General features: G+C 52.0%; 7 protein-coding genes across 7 annotated transcripts; 3 read left to right on the forward strand and 4 right to left on the reverse strand.

Moving 5' to 3' along the window:
* Positions 1 to 80: 80 nt before the first annotated feature.
* LRP88_09505 (FAD dependent oxidoreductase) lies at positions 81 to 1423 on the forward strand (the record flags this gene model as incomplete). The annotated part of the gene is made up of 2 exons (XM_083245991.1): positions 81 to 1186; positions 1234 to 1423. 2 exons carry the CDS (start codon positions 81 to 83, stop codon positions 1421 to 1423), a joined length of 1296 nt encoding a protein of 431 aa, XP_083097104.1.
* A 1325-nt stretch (positions 1424 to 2748) lies between these two features.
* LRP88_09506 (transmembrane amino acid transporter protein-domain-containing protein) lies at positions 2749 to 4234 on the reverse strand (the record flags this gene model as incomplete). The annotated part of the gene is made up of 2 exons (XM_083245992.1): positions 2749 to 2808; positions 2861 to 4234. 2 exons carry the CDS (start codon positions 4232 to 4234, stop codon positions 2749 to 2751), a joined length of 1434 nt encoding a protein of 477 aa, XP_083097105.1.
* A 3552-nt stretch (positions 4235 to 7786) lies between these two features.
* LRP88_09507 (uncharacterized protein) lies at positions 7787 to 8575 on the reverse strand (the record flags this gene model as incomplete). Its single annotated transcript, XM_083245993.1, has 3 exons — positions 7787 to 8160; positions 8261 to 8503; positions 8563 to 8575. The coding sequence occupies 3 exons, from the start codon at positions 8573 to 8575 to the stop codon at positions 7787 to 7789; spliced, it is 630 nt and encodes a 209-aa protein (XP_083097106.1).
* A 411-nt stretch (positions 8576 to 8986) lies between these two features.
* On the forward strand, positions 8987 to 10625 carry LRP88_09508 (flavin-containing monooxygenase; the record flags this gene model as incomplete). Its single annotated transcript, XM_083245994.1, has 3 exons — positions 8987 to 9241; positions 9292 to 9629; positions 9677 to 10625. The coding sequence occupies 3 exons, from the start codon at positions 8987 to 8989 to the stop codon at positions 10623 to 10625; spliced, it is 1542 nt and encodes a 513-aa protein (XP_083097107.1).
* Positions 10626 to 11149: 524 nt separating this feature from the next.
* LRP88_09509 (uncharacterized protein) lies at positions 11150 to 12540 on the reverse strand (the record flags this gene model as incomplete). Its single annotated transcript, XM_083245995.1, has 4 exons — positions 11150 to 11699; positions 11749 to 12193; positions 12244 to 12300; positions 12354 to 12540. 4 exons carry the CDS (start codon positions 12538 to 12540, stop codon positions 11150 to 11152), a joined length of 1239 nt encoding a protein of 412 aa, XP_083097108.1.
* Positions 12541 to 16703: 4163 nt separating this feature from the next.
* LRP88_09510 (ankyrin repeat domain-containing DHHC palmitoyltransferase family protein) lies at positions 16704 to 19051 on the reverse strand (the record flags this gene model as incomplete). The annotated part of the gene is made up of 5 exons (XM_083245996.1): positions 16704 to 17326; positions 17374 to 17486; positions 17534 to 17889; positions 17937 to 18746; positions 18800 to 19051. 5 exons carry the CDS (start codon positions 19049 to 19051, stop codon positions 16704 to 16706), a joined length of 2154 nt encoding a protein of 717 aa, XP_083097109.1.
* A 685-nt stretch (positions 19052 to 19736) lies between these two features.
* Positions 19737 to 20594, forward strand: LRP88_09511 (signal recognition particle receptor subunit beta; the record flags this gene model as incomplete). Its single annotated transcript, XM_083245997.1, has 1 exon — positions 19737 to 20594. The coding sequence occupies one exon, from the start codon at positions 19737 to 19739 to the stop codon at positions 20592 to 20594; it is 858 nt and encodes a 285-aa protein (XP_083097110.1).
* Positions 20595 to 20755: the final 161 nt, after the last annotated feature.

Below are 20755 nucleotides of genomic sequence, written 5' to 3' on the forward strand. Positions count from 1 at the left end.
GATAACATATCTTCTCAGTCGATTTCTTTCCCAAATCATTCCAATTCCTACTCCTACAACGCTCAATCAACCTCTGAACCATGACGTCCCGAAACCCCGTATCGAAAAACGAGCGCATCGTCATTGTGGGCGCAGGCGTCTTTGGCCTCTCGACAGCCCTCGAACTCAAGAAGAGAGGGTACCAGAATGTCACCGTGATTGATCGTTATCTCCCGCCAGTCGTGGACGGATCTAGCGTCGATATTTCCCGAGTCATTCGGGTAGAGTATGCTGACCCTCTCTATGGAAAGATGGCTCGCGAGGCCCATGAGAGTTGGGTCAAGGATTATCCTGATCACTATCATGAGTCGGGGTTTGTCATGGTTGCCAATGGGTCGGGGAACTCTTATATTGAGAAGAGTAAGGGTATCAACAAGTCACTTGGTGATACCCTTGAGGAATACGAAAATGCGCACGATATTCGCAAAAAGTTCCCAGAGATTCAGGCCAAGTTGGATGGTATGAAGGCATATTACAACAAGACCGGTGGTTGGGCAGATGCTGAATCAAGTATCCGCCAACTCGCCCACCAGTGCAGTCTTGCAGGAGTCACCTTCATCACTGGCCCCCGAGGCCGAGCTGTCTCTCTGAAATATGAAGGATACAAGGTCGTCGCCATCAATGTCGCCGAGGGTGATCCCATCCCAGCTGCGCAGGTCATCTTGGCTACCGGCGCATGGACCAATCGACTCCTCCCAATAGGCTGGGCATCTTCTGCCTCTGGTCAACCAGTTGGATTCATTCGACTATCCCCAGAGGAATCAAAGAGACTTGCCAAGATGCCCGTCATCATCAACCTCAGCACGGGCGTCTTCATCTTCCCGCCCACACCACACTCCAGCATCCTCAAGATCGCGCGCCATGGCTACGGCTACGCCACAGATGTCCATGTTGAGGACCCCCTAGGCCAGTCCCGAGCAGTGTCGTCTCCGAAGCGGGATGGCAACAACGCCAACGGGTCATTTCTTCCCGAGGACGCAGAGCAAGCCCTCCGCGAGGGTTTGCAACAGCTTGTGCCAGAGTTTGCCAACCGAGAGTGGCTCAGGAACCGACTTTGCTGGTACTCCGACACGCCTGAAGGAGACTTCATCGTGGATCACCACGAGGTTCGAGAAAACCTCTTCTTGGCTACTGGCGGTGCAGGACAGTAAGTATATAACCCCACAAGGCAAGATCAAGGCTAACGTCAACCAGCGCCTTCAAGTTCCTCCCCATTCTTGGAAAATACATCGTAGACTGCTACGAGAACAAGGCTCCTGAAGAGCTTCGACACAAGTGGAGGCTCCGCCGCCCTACTGGCCAGGAGCTTATCAAGCAGGGAGATGGAAGCCGAGGTGGACCTCCTCTGCGGAGACTTTCACGGGCTGAGCAGGCCAAGCTATAGATACAGTCATGCGAAAATTAGATGTAATGAGCGTGGCTGGCTTGTACATAGATTGCTGTAAACTGTAGAAATGGGGCTTAGACAGTTTGGACTAGAATAGACAAAAAGAGTTCAATCCAGTTTGATACCAATCTCCTCATGTCTTCAACGGAAGATGCACTAGCTATTCACTCGCATGTTAAAATCTTCCGCTTGCTTTGTGTAAGCCGTTACGTTTGGCTCTTTGGTGAGAGTAACAACATTTAGAGATAACCATGAGCGTCATCTCCTTGGTATCGCCTCGGCTGCCATCCAGATATGCACTATCTCACCTGCCACTTCAAGATAGACAGACTGTTTAGTATCAAATCAACCCCGCAGTCCCAGGATAGACCTGGTGGTGACTCGGTTTCTCCCCCGCAAGCCGTGCCAACGTAAATCTCCGTGCCCACCCAGAGAGCCTATCTGTACTCCAGAAACCGCCTATCTTGATATCTGGGGTAAAGCGTGACGGTTGGAGATGCCTAACGTGACCACTCTGCTGCTGCAGGTGATCGGAGAGTTATCTGAAGTGGGATCTATCGGACTTCGTCCTCCCGTTGATGTCTGTCCAACCATGACTCACGCTGAGGCCTTTGTTGGGAACAGCCCAGACCAAACATGGCCTTTTCAATGGTTCTCTTATCAAACTCCGCCTTTGAAATGTCTGCAAATTCTCGGGAATCGGTGTTTCGGTCGGGACTTGAGGTTCAACGCATGCATGTGCGAAGATTTGAACGACGGTTGTATCTGGCCAACCCTACGGAGTGGTAAGCCCTCAATTAAGGCTCGGGCACTTCAAACATCGCCAAAGACAAGGGAATCAGCACTTGACGATGCTGTTACTCCCGTCAACTAAGGAACGTTTGAGTATATCAGCCCCAACATTTGTACGTTGGCTTCTACGCGACCATTGCTGGCTGTAGTGCCACACAAGACAACACTGTTTACGGAGCCTTATTGAGCTTCATCCAGGCAAACCAATGCCACTTCGTAGTAATTATGGTTGTTGGGTGTTCACCCATAAGCATGCCGTCACAGCACAGTGGCTCAACATTCTTGCAAGAACGTCTACAGCGGAACAGAGTAAAGACTACTGCATACTGTAACATATCACGCCTACGTTTAAAAGGGCCCCTACGATGGTTTTGTGTGCTGTATTATCAGGGATACGGAGGCTGGTATGACATGGAGTATCCCATCGGGTCTACGACCGAGGACTCGGAGTGAGCCACAGTCGTAGATTAACGTCCGCAGACAACTGGCTTCGGGCTTGACCAAGCCCATGGCTCGAGAGAAGGAAAGGCTTAACCAAGAGGAGCACAAGTGAAGGGCTCCTTGACGGTTCCATGGTCGTACTGGTCAATCTGTAATAAGGGTTAGCAAGCTGAATTGTCTCTTGTGGGTTGATACACTTACAATGTCAACAACAGCAGAGTAGGTTCCGGCAACGAAAAAGATCAGGCCCATAATGAAGATGATGGCGTTGACAATGGTCAGCAGGATATTCTCCTTGCTGAAGCAGCTTCCTTTCCTCAACAACATGAACCACATCATTGCGGGCCAGTAGAGAGTAAAGCCCGAGTTCAGCAAACTCGAGGTGATGGCAATCAGGTCGCTGAAGAAGGGGATGGCCTCGGCGATGACGAATCCAATCCAGGTGAAGATTGAGATTATGATCAACCATGTGATCCAACCCTTGGGGGTGTTGATGTACTTGACGATCGAGTTCTCGTAGATCCGGCCGTGAATATATCGCACTGCGACGGTTGTGTTGATGGAACCACTGATGAAGATGACGGGCAGAGCCACGCCAAAGGCGACCTTGCTGATGGTGTGTCCTGCTGATAGCAGAGCTGGCGACTTGACATCGATACCCACGAAGGAATAAATGAGGGCGCCGGTGAGGGTATAGATGACGATCTCGAGGCTTCCCAGCGTCCAGATGGCCTTCATATAGTCGGTGGGCGTGTGCATCTCGTCCATAAAGCTGAACTGCGAGATGGAGAAGCTGTAGGCGAAGAAGATGTTGCAAATAGCAATGAAAGCCTGCGCAAAGGTAATGTCCGGCTTGGGCCAGGCAGACCAGTTGGCAGGCTCAGCCGCACCAGTCGACTTGACGCCCGTAGCAATGATGGTGATGCCAATGGCAGCAATGATGGAGCCAAAGTCGATGTAGCCCAAGATAGCCACCTCTGCAAAGCTAGGAGGCACGGCCAGTATGAGCAGGATGATAGCAGAGATGACACCCCAGACGAGGCTGCACATGTCGCTCTCTGTAAGAGTTGAAAAGGCAATGGTCCCCGTCAGGCAATGCGAGGCCGTGAGAAGCAGAAGCTGCAGCGTCACCATGACACCAAAGACCTCCTGTCCCCAAGGCCCAAACATGAGACCTCCTGCGGCAGGGTAGTGCTCGACGTGCGGGTACTTGACCTTGACCTGGCCTACAATGTAGGACGTGTAGATGGCGATTAGGCCGATGCCGACGGAGCAGATGACGCCGGCCACCATGCCCAGCGTGGCAAAGGCACCGGGGATGGAGAGGGAGCCGAGAGCCACGGCCTGGACGATGAGGACGATGGTGAGCCTCTTCCAGCCGAGGCGGCTGAACTTGGCCTTTCCGTCGAGGATCTTGCGCTTCTCAAACTCTGTCACCTCGCCAATCATCTTTTCGCTGGTCGAGTCGTCAGGGGCTGCGAACATGGGGTCCGAGGGGTGGCCGGCAGGCTTGATGTCCTTGCTAGAGGGTTGAATGGCGGCGGCGTCGGCCGCAGGAGTTGTCGTGGGGATCATTTTGGGGGTTGGGTTGTTGATTCAGTCTACCATGGTCACACAGACTGTTGTTCTGGGTCGAACTCTTGAAAGTTCAGGAGGTTTGAAGATGGAAGGGAGATGTGTGTGAAGGAGGATGACGGATGGAACATGAAGTTGAATCCGGAGGAGGGGACCGGGGAAGTTTTGTAGCAAAACGATGACTCCTCCCCCGATGGACCGACGCCGGACGGGACCCAGTTCCTTGGGAAGAGAGCTCAAGAGGCAAAACTCTGTCATTCGATGGGGTTGCACCAGTCATGCGTAGGGCCAGGGCCAGTTGTCGATCCATGAACAAGAGGGTCTGATAGTGGATACCACACTTGAAGAGGGATTCTAGAAGACGAAGAAGCGTGTTCCTGAGGAGGTTGTTTTTGGTTCGAGTTATGGGTCAGGGGACTAAGCGAATGAACTGCGGGTCCATGACATGAAGTTGCAGCTATTCACACTTGTAGCAACAGTCATGTCCAACTTACAACTTCGAGAAAGAAGACAGAAAACTGAGTGAAACTAACGAATTGATACATTTGTCCAAGCGTTTCACCGGTCAGGCGCTGAATCAAACTTTTGAATCGCCCCAGACGTTAGAAGCTTAGACCGTCACCAGTTGCGAGAAAAAAAAATGTGGTGATGGTGTTTTTGTGGATTCCGTTACTAAAAAGTCGGTCCATTTTACATAATGTCCCTGGGACAAAAGCGGAGGCCCCGAGTCAGAAGCTCCGCGAGACGAGAAAGAAAATAGGGTTATCGCCCCAGAGTCCAATGGAACTTCTGGAAGGAAGATGGCCGAGGCGAGATGGTACGGGAGGCCAATCTGCGAGTCAATGCCGTTGGTAATGGGCCTGGGGATATTGGCTGGGGAGGGAGATTAAGCTCCCGTTGGAAAGACGATGGAGGGATAAATGGAGTGCATGTTGGATGCATCGTGACTTGCAGGATAGAGATTGATCATGCGAGATACTGAAGAGCTTCTTGACATGCTTCAACTGACAGGTCTCAGTTATTTGTCCGTATTGTCCGTACCTGTAATATACATGAAACTCGGACAGCACCAGGTTCCACAGCCTCTCAGCACTCTCCCCTCTTCTTCAGCCGTTCACTCAAACACCTTCCATAAGGAATTCATGACTACGACAGAGTCCAGTAAAAGACCCTCGGGTGGCGGCTCCGGGTCGGCAACGCCGGTAAGGTCGCCCCATGTTTGCCTCCACTTTCTACGGGGAGCCGCACACAGACACGGACACCATGAGACAATCTCCATTTGTGACCCGACAAAGCAATCTCTTTTCGCTTCCCCAAGTTTTTGCGTGTCTCTACTCCAGAATGATCTAGCCGGTCCCCCGCGTCTCATAACTGTCAAGATTGGGAAAGTGAAAAGAGCTCATCACGTAAGAGATAGCTTCACAGCTCTTTGATGGGGCAAGGATGTATTCTCGGGAAGCGGCAGAGGTCCCGGCACTAACGCCGGGTATAACGCAGCCGCCCGGCTTGGCCCTGTTGGTGCCATGGGACTGGTGCGCCTGTTTGCATTCATCACCATGGAATCCCAGACGAGAAGAGGCTCTTCTCAAACTACCTCCTGGGTTCACCAATGCATTTAAAATCGCTCTACTGCTGGAATCGTAGCACGGAGCCGCAGTCTCGGGTCATCACTGTTGAGACCCGACGCCTATGCATGGAACCATGGTTGTAAGGCTTGTGACGCCGATATTGGCTGGTGCCTTTGAGGCCTTCTACCAAGGTGCTGGTGAGCAGCACGGACGTGAGTATTAGCAACTCATGCTCCTACGGCGGCCCTGACATTGCTTTGGGCAGCATTGGCTAGCACGGAGAACAGCTGGGAACCACCCAGTGGCGACGCACCGAGAAGTGTCGCTTCGGCTGCAAGCTACATGCCATCGTATACTTCAAGATGGATGAACAGAGCAGTTGCCTGCCCAAATGTGGGGAACTTGACTGCAAGTATCGACACTGCTCGAAGGAAGCACGGGGGAATAAACAGCTCGATCCTGTGTTCACATTAGCATGCGCTTCAAGAACTTGACGTCGAAAGGAATGGAAGGCATGACCATAGGCCTCTCACAAGGCACATGCTTCGAATTGAGAGTAGTTAGAATTGTAACACGTGAATCTAAGAGCAAAATAATCTCTCTTCACAGTCTAGCTGTCGCGTGCTGGAGGGACAGTGCCCTTCACATGTGTGTTGGCCGTGACCTGGTCAAAGCAATGAAACCACCGATTACATACATGGTGGGCTCACAACTCTGGGCCGCATTGCCGTGTTGTTGACCAAGATGCCACATAGTGTGACGCGACGTGAGGAGACAATGGGGTATGGTCCTTTGAGGTTGAGTCGATGCGAGGTGACTGAGGACAGTAGCTCGCCACATCAAACTCTTGTGGAAGGTCGGGTAGCAGATGGCAGGCTTGGTCAGCCCATTATAGGTGACATAATTTGCTCTTGCTGGGTAGTTGAAGGCAGTGTCCTATTCCCAGGTAGATTGATAGGAGCAGCACATACTTCCATCCAGCTTACCCATTCCATGCCCATCCGGCGCTATGGTTTTGCCACAGGGGCCGTGGAACGTTTCTAGTAGCTAACGCTGAGGGGCTTTCCAAGTCCGTAGTTAACATCGGTGCGCCATCGGGAAGATTCAACACCTTTGCAGCCGCGAGTGGCTCAGCATGGCGTAGCGGAAGGGTTCTTCGAAACCAACATGGACATAGTCAAACGTCCTTGATGTACAAGACTAATGGAAGTACTTCGTAGACAAGAAACCACTTCACGTTCTCTCATCTATACCTCACCCCCCTTTGGTTAGTCTTTAATGAAAAGCGGTGGGATTATCCCCGACATCATGCTCCTCTTGTACCAACACCCTGACGACCAGCTACGGCGTCGGGACATTTCAGCTTACAACTTCATGCGCCTCCAACCTTGGCGCAAATCAGACTTTACAAAGACTTTTTAGGGTAGCAATTACCGCCCTGCCAGCAAGCTGATCGACAGGGCAATGCTACGGCACGGATGATAAGGGATGGCAACCTAAACGCCATCTCCTCAACATTCTAAAAACCACGTTCTGCTCAGACAGGATAGACCAATTGCACTAGCTTTGTTATCTCGGTAGCTAAAAGAGCCTCATCGGTCGGCCCTCAGCCGTGTTTGAGGCGTCGTCAATGGTATGCGGATATCGCCTCCTAATCTGCCCTCACTCCATCAACCACAACGCCACTTCTCCGAGTTAAAATGAAGGCGCAACGCCTCTCAGGCACTCACGCGAAAATGGGACAAAGAAATTCAGCCTCAAATTCACATGGTAATGATATTTCCGAGTGAAGATTTTACCCAGCTACATACGTGAGACAAACGCCCGCTCAAAGACCATCATCTCGTCGCAATCATACGTGAAACAAAATCGCCCGCGTTCCTCCAGCAACAGATCGTATCTAGATTCCTCAAGACACTGTCGTTAATCTTGTCGTCAGACATCCCGTCGTGCACCTTTCCAAAACGCCGTCCAACACTCCGAATCAAAACTTGGGCGTTTTTCTCTTTGTCTTTGACGACGGAGTGCCGTTGAGGAGAAAGTAAACCGGTAGGAATATCAGAGATGCCACAACGCATAGCCATGTGCTGTAGAGCTGCCAAAGAGTCCAAAGGAAGGGACCAAGGCCAGGAAGGATGAATTGTATGCAGTCGTTGACAGGGTACAGGTCCTCCTGGCTAGCGATGAAGTACTTGGGCTTCTGCTGCCGGCGTGGCTTGACACTTCCAGGTTTGCCGTTGCGCTTGTTGGTTGGCTGCTTTTCGGGGACATCTTCCTCAGAGGAGTCGGGTGATAGTTGGGTGAGTTGGAGGACGGACACCAGCCGAACCGGTGCTTTGTAGAGTGGTATGAACCAGACTGCAAATGTTTGGCGAAGGGAGACGTATAGAAGGCCACTTTTTTGGTCAAAGACTAAATATGTTAGCAGCTGTAGCTATGAGCGACAGTGCCTACTTACCAGCTGAATCAACCTTGATATCGATGTGTGGACTTAGAGTGCGATACCACCGGTAGATACCAAGTATCAGCCAGATAGAGTCAAGCCCGCCAGCCAAGGGGATCGTGCCCTTGGAGATAGACGGCACATGACAGTACGGATGGGAGAAAGAGGCGTTGGGCAGAAAGTACTCTCTAAGCGCCGACTCTTGGACCTCAGGACTTCCCTGAGTGAGAGCCTTTATCACTCCGGCGATTTCTCTGACTGTGACCAACTGTGAGCTTTCTTCTCCCTCAAGTGAGGTCATCGCGGGAACTTCTTACCTGGATGCTCCATTATTTTTTGTCCGCAGCGTGTTTGATGTGCCAATTGGTGAGAGGGAAGATGGTGTGGAGATTGATGAACCGTTAAACACGTTGCAAAGATGGGGTTTATGAGGAAATTGAAAAGTCAGAGTATCGAGGACGAGTAAACAAATAGATCCTGGAATGGACAAGATTACTTGCTATGACGGCCGTTTCAGCCATGTCTGTGTGGTTGTCCGTGAGCTTCCCGGGCAGTAGAACAATAGAATTCAAGCCGTCATGGCGGGGCCCTTCAACATGTGAATATTGACGTCATGCCCGTGGACCGAGTCTCAGCAAGTAGCAATTTCACATGATAGCTTGAGCCCTTTAATCAACGAGTTATTTATTAGGCCGAGAAGCCAATTGATTTCTGGTTGTTGAACTACAGGCATTGTTCATCATGGCTTCCGACTCGGGGCTGGTCAATCCGCTCTTCCATCCTTTCATCTTTCTCTATCAGATCCTCCAATGGCTTACGGATAAGCTTCTATCGCCGAAACCTCCGGGTCAGAACACGAGACAGGGTCGTCCCAAGATTGCCGTCATTGGTGCTGGAATCACGGGTGTTACGGCAGCGGCTCATTGTATCGGTCATGGCTTTGAGGTTGTCATCTTTGAGGCTGGTTCCAAGGATCAAGTGGGAGGCATCTGGAGTGTAAGCTACAGCTCTGAAAGTACTGCCACCCTAGCTAACAATCTCTGCAGAGAGTCAATGAGACGTCAGGTCTGCAAATCCATTCGTTAATGTACCGCTTCCATCCCTCCGTCCAATGGAACCGCGGCTATCCCGACCGCCAGCAAATCCTCAGCCAAGTCCGACAGCTCTGGGAACGCTATGGTCTCAAGGAGAGAACCCGATTCAACACCAAGATTGAACAAGTGTACCAAGACGATCACGGCAGATGGATTGTCAACGACCCCTCTCTTGGGCGCTTTGGGGGCGTCATCACCGCTGTTGGAACATGTGGTGATCCCAAGATGCCCAAGATTACTGGCATGGACGACTTTTACGGGCCAATCTACCACTCGAGCGAATTGACTGGGTATGTCCATCTACATATCATGCTTTATAAAAACTAATTCTTCCCAGAAAGGATGTCAAAGACAAGAAGATTGCCATCATTGGCGGTGGCGCCTCGGCTGTCGAGGCCCTCGAGTTCGCCTTTGCTGAAGAAGCCGCCAAGGTCAGCATCCTCTCTCGCTCCGACAAGTGGATTATCCCACGAAACATGGTCGTCGACACTCTTCTGAGCTTCAACATCTTTGGCCAAGAGACATTCCTATCCTTCATCCCCGAGTTCTTCCTCCGCAAGTTCTTCTATCGAGATCTCGAGGAGATTGCACCTGCCAAGGGCAATGGATTGTTTATGGATACTCCCATGGTTAACTCGGATATTATGGATAAGCTCCGTGAGGGCAAGGCTGATTGGATCCGTTGCGATATCGAAGAGCTTGTCGACCGTGGAGTCATGGTCAACAGACGTGCCAGGGGCGTTCCCAAGGGCGGTCCTGGTCATCAAGAGCTTGTCGAGGCGGACATCATCGTCATGGCCACCGGTTTCAAGCGTCCTTCTCTATCATTCCTCCCCGATGATTGCTTCCAAGAGCCGTATGGTCCACCAAACTGGTACCTCCAGACCTTCCCACCCACACACCCTTCCATCTCGGCCATCAACTGCACATACCTCAACGCCATCGGCACAGTGGGCAACTGGCACATCGGCATCTACACCCGCATCCTCCTCATGTTCCTCATGGATCCCTTTGCCCGTCCCAGTCCGTTCTGGATGAAGCGCTGGATTGACATGACCAAAGCCCTGAAGATCAGCAGCCCAACCGGCGCTTTCGACTTTTTCACTTATCTGGAGCTTGTCTGGTGGTTTGTCTTTTGCGTGGCTATTAACCCGTTCCGATGGAAGTGGGCAATCTTTGTCTTTTTCGGTGTTGGCTTTGGACTTCCCAAGGCTGTTGTTGACAGGGAGGAGAGGTTTACCAACGGTAATGGATACCAAGCACGAGACGAAGGAACAAGCTTCTGATCAACACTCACTACTATCTCATTATCATCATCAGAAGAGACACTGCAGCAAGTGTCGAGACCAGATTGAGCTATTTCATATTCAGGGAAAAGTATGGTATTGAGGTCATGATCTTGTGGTTTGAATAGAATTACTATATACAGCCCAATCCTGGAGGGTATCTCAATGGGGTTCCACCCCGGTTCTATCTAAGTTCTAACATGAAAGAAGCCTTGTGGTCTTACAAACGGGTTGCCATTCCTCTTTCTCTCCTGAGAAAGGTGGCAGCGTTCCCTTTTTTTTTTTGTTGGTGCTGCCATCGGCTTGAACAGCTGGCGCCTTTATCCTCCCATTCGAGCCTTTGAAAGGCTTCTTGGGTTTTCTGTACCTCCTCCGTGGTCGTCTCGAGTCGGGACGATGCCGACATTACTATCCTCGGGGCTGTGAAAAATGCTCTAATTGAGCGGCGCGTCGCTTAGAGTGAGTATCTGAAGATGCTCGAAATGTGTGATTTGTTGATTTTGTGGTTTTTTTGTGTTGTTTGTTTATGAAGGACCGTAAGTGATGACGGTCTCCTTGGTGACTTGAATGCCACCAATGTTTTGGCTTCGCTTGGTAGTGAAGCCAACCAGAGCAGGCTCAGGCTTGGCAGGAGGCTCAGGCAGCTGCTCAGTCAAGGTCTCCATGCTGTCCGAGTCCTGCTTTGTGTCGACAGACTCGAGGGCGTTGTTCTTCTCTCCCATCATGGTCCAGAGGCGCGCCTCCTCGTCCTGGCTAGGGTTGCTGCCGCTGCCAAACTCTTCGCGGCTGGGGAGCTCGTACGAGTTGCTGTAGGGGTGGTGGCTTTTGCGCTTCTCCTGGCTGTGGGAGTATCTGTTCTTGGAGGACTTTTCCTGGGAGCGGAGGCGGGAGTGGATGAGGAAGGGGATGTAGCGCATGCAGAAGGGCTTGAGGGCGGGGACAGAGGCGCAGATGAGACCGGCGTTGACCTCGATGAAGCTCCAGATGAGTTGTTGAGGGAGGTGCCAGGTGTAGTCGACAGTGTGCAAAAGAGGGTAGGTGACGACGGTCCGCTTGATGGAAGCGATGCAGACACTAGACATTGTAAGTAAGAGAAGTAAGATGGGATGGGATGATGACTCACAATCCACCAGTCGCAAAAAGAAGAGCGAGAGAGACCTTTTGGGGAGTGGGGATCTGAAGAGGAATGACGATGCGGATAGGAAGGCAAAGAACGCAGAGGTCGATGAGGATGTTGGCAATAGCGAGAGTGAGAATGGGTATCTCCTTGTCAATGCAGTCACCCTTAACTGAGAGATCCCAGTTGGCAGATATAGGGCGGCAGCGGAAGATGTTGAGAAGGATGAAGCAGAAGGTGTAGATGCAGACGAGGCAGATGAGAATGTGGACAGCCCTGCGGATGATCCTATCGGGAGAGATACGGAGGTAGAAAGCCAGGACCGAGAGCTTGGCCAGGGCAATGCAGAATCCGTAGACGAGGGTGCTTCCGAGGGTGGTGAGCCAGAACTTGGGGCTGTACTCAGCCATGGAGATGTCCCAGAGGTGGTTGCCAGCGCCAAGGTTGAGGACTAAAGAAGTGTTAGAGATGGATGTATAGATGGATGACATGTACACATACGAGTCAAGGTGACACCCAGGAACACAAAGGAGAAGGCGAGACCAGTAAGGCACAGGTCTAGCAGTAAAGTCAGTCTCCCTCTTTCGTCCGACAGACCGGATAGTACCAACAGTCATCAGCACCCAGCACACTCTTGACGACAAACTTCCTGGTAAAGATGCGCAGCGACACGGCGATGAGGGCGATGATGGTGGTGGCGACGCCCGCGGGGACCACCTCGCCGGCGCTGCTGGGGAGGTTGGTCAAGCTTCGAACCTGGCCCTCGGGGGGGTCCATGACATAGGTGATGGCCGCCATTGTGAAGGGAGTGTTGGATATTGAACGGTTTGAAGATCACGGCCACTCGAGGAAAGCAAGGAATGGACGTGAACCGAAACCAAAACTCCGTAGCAAAGTGAGCATGGCGGACACTCAGAGGATTATATCCATCTCATCCGGGTCCCGCCCATTGTTGGAGGCTTTCAGGGTCCTTCATCGAGGGATCCATTCTCACAGGACACGACCGTTGTCGTCCGGGGTCCATCCCAAGGCTGAAGGAGGAGAATGGTTCGACTTTGAACTCGCAAAAGTGATCACTCACTCTCAAACCAGCATTGAGAAAAAGAAACTCTAGAGCGAGAGCTTAGAAGACTCCGTTCTTGCGCGTCTAGGCCCCTGGCAGTTAGCTGCCAGGAACCCGGGCCCTCCCATGACCCGCACTTTGTTACTTGTGGAGAGAGTGTGAAGAATTTCTTCAACGGCGGCTTGCTTACACGGGAGTGTTAGCTACCCCGGTCCCTGCCTCCGCTCCTCGCCGTAGGCCGGGCTCCGCCGGGGATTGGACGGAGGTGACGGGGACGGAGTTGCACCTCTCACATGGACGGCTTCAAAGGCTTTGTGAGGAAGGGAAAAAAAGAAAAAAGAGACCCCATGGAAGAAGAAAAAATTCATGGCCTCATCGCCCCTCTTGCTGTGAGGACGTTGCAGGTCGACGGCTGAGGCGTTTTCCCGTCTTGCCTTGACCCTGTAGAAACGAAGCCCGCTTCGAATTGTGCAGAGTACAGCATAACTTGAAGAGTAGAGAGGTCGGTGTAAGTGACGGCATTCGTCTACGATGAGAAACCATCGTGATGTCCATCCAGAGGGTTACACCTCCGATCATGTTGGAGCATCAGCAACGTCAAACCCATGTCAGAACCAGGGGAAGAGACGAAAAGCACAGACGATTGCATTCCCAGTCTAGGTTTTCCGATCAATCACACCCAGCTCAATCTACCGTAACATCAGACTTCTTTGACTCGACTCAAAAGCCGAGGCAGTGTGGAGGATCGACCAAGGTCACACTTTCAACCAGAAAACGCCCATCGAACCACCAAGAGCATTCAATACACTGCCGGAATAGGAAATTCCTGCTGTAGAGGTTGTCTAATTTACACCTTATTGATCCATGACTCGACAATCGGACTTCCCATTTTCTTTTTCCACGCGTGGTTTTGTGCTCCTCATTTCCTTTCTTTTCTCGTGTCTGCTTGTCTTCTCACCGATAGATCTCGTGTGGAGATGGACGAGCATGGCTTCCAGGGGGTTCAAAGAAGAAAGTAACCAAAAATGGGGTGACTTGCCGTTTTGACAGTTTTCTCTATAGAAACGGAAGGGATTTGAAGCCGAGAACGGAATCCGGGGTGAGCCGGGACGAAAAGAGTCGAGCCAAGAGAACAACCGAGAGAGAGTCTTGCGGAGCCGCAAGGTAAACGACTCCCAACTAACAGCATCACCAGCCATGATTACGGTCTTCATTTACATGTGAAGTGACAGCTCAACACTCACAACCAACAGCTTCCTCTTCGGATATGAATGTAATCGCTGATGAATCCGTTAAGCGACATGTAATAGTTATGTCAATGGCGCGGCAAATTAGAACCAGAGAAGCTCTAGCCGTTGGTGTTGCTTTTTCTTCCTTTCTTTTTTTGGCAGACTTTTTTTTTCTTCACCACGCTTCAATATGGAGACGAGAACATCCCTGTCTTGCTCTCAAGGCATTGACACACACCTGGTCTAGACTTTTGAGCAAGTTGAAGAAAATCCCATGTTTGTCCTCTGAGACATTGCTCTCACACATGCGCGACATCACGGCCTACAGCCACGAGGTCGCCTCTTTCTGCAGTGTCTCGGTCAATGAATGGCTGTGGCTTATGCCTTGTTCCTGGATCATTCTCCACCCTTTGAAGCGGGCATCGTCTGGGAATAAACTCATTTTGTCTTGTCCAGCTGAATGGTATTTTGGTACGCGCAGATGTAATCTGGTCAGATGCTCATCTTGGAGGCAAATCTTGTGCCTGAGAAGCTGAGGAGAGGAGTCGTTGTTTGCCGGTTCATAGTGAAACCAACCAACAACACTTATCACCACTAACCAACACACCGAGACATTCACTTCTAGCCCTATGCCATCTCCACCAAAGCTAGCTACCCGTCTATCGAGTACGGATCCGACCGGGTCAAGTTTCCTCTTGTCTCGAGGATGAAAACGGAGCTGAGATAAAAACGGAGGGCAGCGTAGAATCAGGCCATCAAGAAGCGAGGCAGCCACAAAGCGTGATGAAAAAGCAAGCATGCCTACTGGTCTCCTCGGAGGACGCCTAGCCGCAGTTATGCAGGTACCATCGAGGGGGGCACAGTTTGCATTGCCTCCTCTTCTTTCTCGTGGCGGCTTTTGCAAGGGGAAAATATTACATATTATATCCATTACTTCTTTCTTACCCTCGTTGCATGCTTCTTGCGTCTCTCCACCATGAAGGAGAAGTCGAAGTGTTCAGTGAGAATGCATCTTGAGATATTGTGCAAATCTTACAGATCTTGGTCCACAGAGGGTTTTTCAGCCCAGAGAATCCACATTACACGAGTCCATCTCGAGTTGCCCATCTCGGAAGTCATGTTTTCGTCTGAACAAGGAGCGGAACGAGTGCCGATCAAACAACGGCCCGTCATCGCTTGTTAGCGAAAAAAAAGACCTTGCCATGTAAAAAAGCCGGTCAAAGAATCCGATACCAAGACTTGAACAATTCCGTCATTGATGACATCGTCCGTGTGCTGAGACAGGCAGGGGTTGGTTCCTCTTCACCGGGGCCGCGTTTACGTACGCTCGGCCAGAGTTCATGTAGAACCCGGTTGAGCCGCTTGGTCCGAGTGCAAAAACGCGGAAACAAACATTTGGAGGCTTTTGATGCGAGATAACACATTCTTGGCCTAACTTCCCTTGACCAACAGACTTGATAGCACTGCCCTCATCAACTCGAGACAGCCATCCTTTTTGCCTTGGCAACTGCCGACCTGCTGACAGCATTCATTAAAAGCAAAGCCGGCCTCGTCATATGCCTCGTCTCTAAAATCCACTCTTAGATAGCTCTCCCCAGGGACACCCTTGCCCTCCACACTACGAATCTACCATCCATTCTTCAAAAACCGCATCTCATTGCACCGTCACATATCTCTTGCCTTGCCAGAAACACCGGCCACGTCGCACCATGCCATGTAACGCTGAGCCCGTTGCCCTGGATTTCAGCCCCAACAGCGTGGATGATTGGGAGAGTTTTGTAACGTGTCGGGCATCCTCACGATTGGAAATCACACCTCGATTGGATTTTTTTAATGTCGTAGTGCAAAAGCAAGAAGCATCAATGCCTTGGATGAGGATTTGAGATGCGGTCGAGTGCAGTATCTCGACAAAGCAATCCCGTGAGCCACGACAGCAAGAGGATGTCACTGTTGGTGAAGGAGAGGCTGGGTGCCTCACGTAGATGACACTGGTGCATTTAATCGATTTCCGCCGCTGCCGACTCTGAATGCCGTGAAGAAGGGGGTTTTCTTCTTGGAATTGGGTAAGGAGGGGTGTTGGCGTGCGAGCTCGACTGCTTGACGCTCTCGGTGATGCTCTTGATAAGTTGTGATTTAGACCGGCTTCTGCGGTGTGGAATTCAAAATGCCAATCCCGCCTGGAACTAGAAAACCATGATCAAGAGCAAAGTCCAGCAATCATACTTCTTGCCATTCTCACAAGCTATTACCACGTAACCATAAACGTGCATCAAGAATTTCCTTTCCGAATCATGGTTCACTCCAGGGTAGCGCACACGAGACCTCACATCCACTCCACTCCCAACGCAACAGCTCCTTGTTGAACAATCTCTTTATAATAATACCGATTCCCTGGAAATCCCCCGTATTAATATTACACACTCCAATCCATAGTATACATTCCCCTCCGAAAAGTCTACCCAGACACGCTCCCTTCTCGCAAGAATCTCTCTCGCAGGTGTATAGTCGTTCGTGATGCATCATCCTCCAGTAGGCCTTCATTATTTACCGACTCTTTGCCTTTGGTCATTTGCCGGCCGTCTCATTGATCGCATAACATAGCCCGTCAACCACTCGTCTATTCCCCGTGACACCTGAATGCAAAAAAGACTTTCGTGGCTATCTTTATCTTAAACCTCCTCGGTGCCCACCGCCTCGTAGCCACCCCGCTCTCGTCGACCCGTCAACTGCATCAGAGTAGGACTCTCGTACATGGCAGTATAGTCGATCTTTTCGCCGCCGAGAACAGCAGTTCCCGTTTCCCTCTGTCCAAAGACGGGGGCGGGATCACACCAAAAGTCCTTACAGTTGGTGATGCAGCCTCGGCTGTAAGGGTTCTTCTTCTTGCGCTTGTTCTTGGTCGACACTGCGCCTCGGCCAGTAATGGTCTCGATGAAGGGGTCAACACCCAGGATACGGCTCCACTGTTTAAGCATACCGCCCTTGTGCTTGTGAGAGTGAGCAGCAGGAGTCGATGCGGACAGAGATGGGTGGTTGGGATCAAGAGGTGCACCGGTCGAGGTGAGGGCAGTGATTGAGGTGCCATCCTGGACACCAAACATGTTCTCGTACGTCGTCATGGCTCGCGAGACCTGGAAGAACTGGGTGAACAGAAGCATCGTGACCCAGAGGAGCTGAAGGCTGATCCAAACGGCGAGGAGCGCAGTGTAAGAATCAGCGTTGATGAACTTGCACAGGCCAGGGCTAAGGACATTGCACGAGTCTGAAGCCTTTGTGCTGATAATCTCGAAATCTGTACATTGTAAGCGATTGCTGATACACGTGAAGAGAGTAACTTACAATAATACAGCAGCCAGTCATAGGAAATGATACCAAGAGACAGCGAGATGAGGTAGAAGAAGAAATGTCGGTGGTTGTTAACACCAACGCAGTTGTATACCCAAGGGCAATGGCTAAATCAGTCAGTATTGCACATGCCTCGGGAGATAGAAAAGCTTACTGGTCATGCTTGGCAACGCACCGCTGGCATCGCCGGCAGTGCTTGCTTCGCAGAGGTGTTCGAATCATGCACGTAACACAAAAGTTGGATTCGTCATACTTCCACTGCGCGAGCAGCTCGTCAATGACAGCCTTTTGCTCCGCAATGCCATTCATCTTGGGCACGAAGCCGGGGTCGTATCGCATGCTGGCAACGTAGAAATATGCCGTCAGGCCATAGGAGATGGCAAAGATGATGTTAAGGAACAGATGGCTATGACCCTCGGTTGCTCGCAGAGTTGTCGCAAAAAGAACTGTCGTCAACCAGTTGACTCCGACCAAGAACAGAGATGCGGCAAAGATGCCGGTAAGCCAGGGCTGTTGATGATTAGAGACGGATCACAAGGCGAGTCAAAGTAACATACCGTCTTGTGGAAGTGTCGCATGTCGGGAGGTGCATACTCCAAGACCTGCTGCGCAACCCACTGAATACCATACACGACAGCCAGGCCGAGGGGCAGACCAATGTACACCGGCGCGTGTGCAACAGCCATAAGCATGCCCCAGACAAGCACAAAAGGCCAGAGGAACAGGAACCTGGTGACAAACGCCCTCTTGTCCTTCAAGAAATAGCTCGCGCCAGGCCACGGCGGCACCGCGGGGTGGCCGTCCTCGTTGAATCCGCATTCCCGGAGCGCTCGGTGCCAGGCGCCCTCCGTATTGAGCTCGCTGGCCGTCACGGCAGGAGTCTTGCCAGTCTGGGTTTTTGCGAATCGATCGGCGCCATACTCGATGAGCTTGAGGATACATCCCGGATTTCCCTTGACCAAGGCCCAGTGCAGAGCGGTAAAGCCTTGCTCGTCGGTCGCGTGAACACTGGCGCCCCAGCGGAGAAAGAGGTCGACACATTGCGGAAATCCCTTGTAAGCCGACCACATCAGCGCTGTGTGGCCAAAAGTGTCCAGGACATCGACGGGAATGCCCTGGTGGAGAAGGAGCACGAGCAGGAGGACGTTTCCGTTAAAAGTCGAAATGTGGAGGGTGTTGTAACCCTGGGCGTCGGTGATGAGAGGGTCTGCGCCGTGCTGGAGGAGCAGGTTGACGGTGTAGTAGTGGCATCGCTGAGCAGCCCATTGAAGAGGCGTCGCTACCGACTCGCCTCCTTTCCTGTTGATCTCGGCGCCGTGTTCGATCAGGAATTTGCACATCGCATACTGGTTGTTAATTGCGGCCCACTGGATTCTAGGTCAGCCATCATCGTCATCGCCAACCGCAGCAGACGACTCACATGTAGGGGTGTGATTCCCTCGTCGTCGCTGTAGGTGGCATCGTATTCGCCCGACTCGAACAACTTCTCCATGGCCGGAACGTCTCCTATCCTGGCCAGCTGCATAATGTCATCCGCCTGGTTCTGGCTGTCGTCACCGGGAAGACTGCCCATCTCCACTTCACTATTGAGCTTGGGCGTGGCGGCATTCGACTTGGACGACATCTGGATGGGCGCAGTTGGCGCACCAGAAGTGCTGCTGCTGCTACTCATGGCGAAGGATGATGATGAAAGCCAGGGGGACCGTGGATTCGAGGCGCGCGACTGAGGGGGAGCAACGGATGCTCGGGACTCGACAAAAGATCAAACAGAGACAATGGACAGAAGAGGATATTCGATTATTCGTACAGCATAAACATCATCAGACTTCCCACGCGCAACAGGGAAAATAATGAAGAGGGAGAGGAAGAAAAAATGCCAATGCTGACCCGAACGAACTGACCAATTTTGGACAGCGGCGCGTGGAGAAGGACTACGTATTACTGAAGCCGTGATGCCGAGCGCGGCTGAGCATTGGCCTTGCCCAAAGGGGCTTAGCCGCACGCTTCAGACTTGCCGGTGATGGGGTGCCGTGATTGCAAGGGTCTTGTGGCTGATTACTCCATTTCCCCCTATCCGCTTTCGGGGATGTGGCTCGTGCTGTGGCTGTAGGGTTCCTGTGAGTGGCTGCACCGTATTGTGGCGTCCGGTGTAGGAGCTCGCCGGTGGGTGAGGTGGGTTGGCCAGATAATCGTTCGCACAGCTTCACATCCTGGCCGTCGAACAATTGCACGCGCAGACGTCGGCTTTGACGCTGTGGATGCATTTCGGATACCCTTGAGTTATCCGCCTATTCTTCAACAGCACAACAATCGCAATTACCGCAGGCGCCCGTCTGGTGCCGCATCGCTCATTCACAATGCCCACCTTCACCGAGGTGGTCGAGGCCATCATGACGCCTTCGGCCACAACAATCATCGTCGGCGCACTCATCATCATCCTCGCCCCGATCATCCTCCACGTTATTCTGTCCTCCTCAAAGACCTACACCGTCGCCCCGACCGTCCTCCTCATCGGCCCCTCCAACGCCGGCAAGACCTCTCTCTTGACCCTCTTCGAGCGCGGCTCCTCAGGCACCGAGACGCATACCTCGCAGGTCCCGCAGTCGGTCGAACTCAACGCCTCCACCGACTCTGCTACCAAGCACTCGTTCCGCAACCACGATGCTACCGATGGCACGTACACGAAGTTCCTCCTCGTCGATACCCCCGGCCACGGCAAGCTGCGCCTTGTCGCCATGGAGAAGCTGGCCCGTACCGACAAGCTCAAGGCCGTTGTCTTTATGGTGGACGCCGCTGCCATTAGCGAGCAGGATGTCCTGGCACCCACCGCGGCGTACCTCTACGATGTGCTTCTGACCCTCCAGAAGCGCGCTACTTCCAACTCCAAGACGAAGGTGTCCATTCCCGTTCTGATTGCCGCCAACAAGATGGATCTCTTCACCGCTCTGCCATCGACACTCGTCATGACGAACCTAGAGGCCGAGTTGACCAGAATCCGCGCCTCGCGAAGCAAGGGACTGTTGGACTCTGGAGTTGGAACCGACGACATTGGCTCCGAGGAGCAGGATTCCTGGTTGGGCGAGTACGGTTCTTCCAAGTTCACCTTTAGCCAGCTCCAGGAGTTTGACATTGACGTCGAAGTCCTCCCCGGTAATGTCTCTGGCGATGGCCCCGGCGCCGACAAATGGTGGTGGTGGATCGCCCAACGGGTGTAAACCCTAGGGAAGCAAAAACAATCATGAAAAAGGGCGGATTGGGATATCAGTTGTATTAATGACTTTTTCTTTTTAATTTACGCAGCTGGTCCCATCACATGATGCCATCCATTGTAGATGTTGAGTCTACCGTCCCAAGATCCATGCCCAGTTCTAAAAAC

The sequence above is a fragment of the Fusarium phalaenopsidis genome, assembly GCF_050370095.1.
Source record: "Fusarium phalaenopsidis strain FUZ10S chromosome Unknown contig_32304, whole genome shotgun sequence".
Lineage (NCBI taxonomy): Eukaryota > Fungi > Ascomycota > Sordariomycetes > Hypocreales > Nectriaceae > Fusarium > Fusarium phalaenopsidis.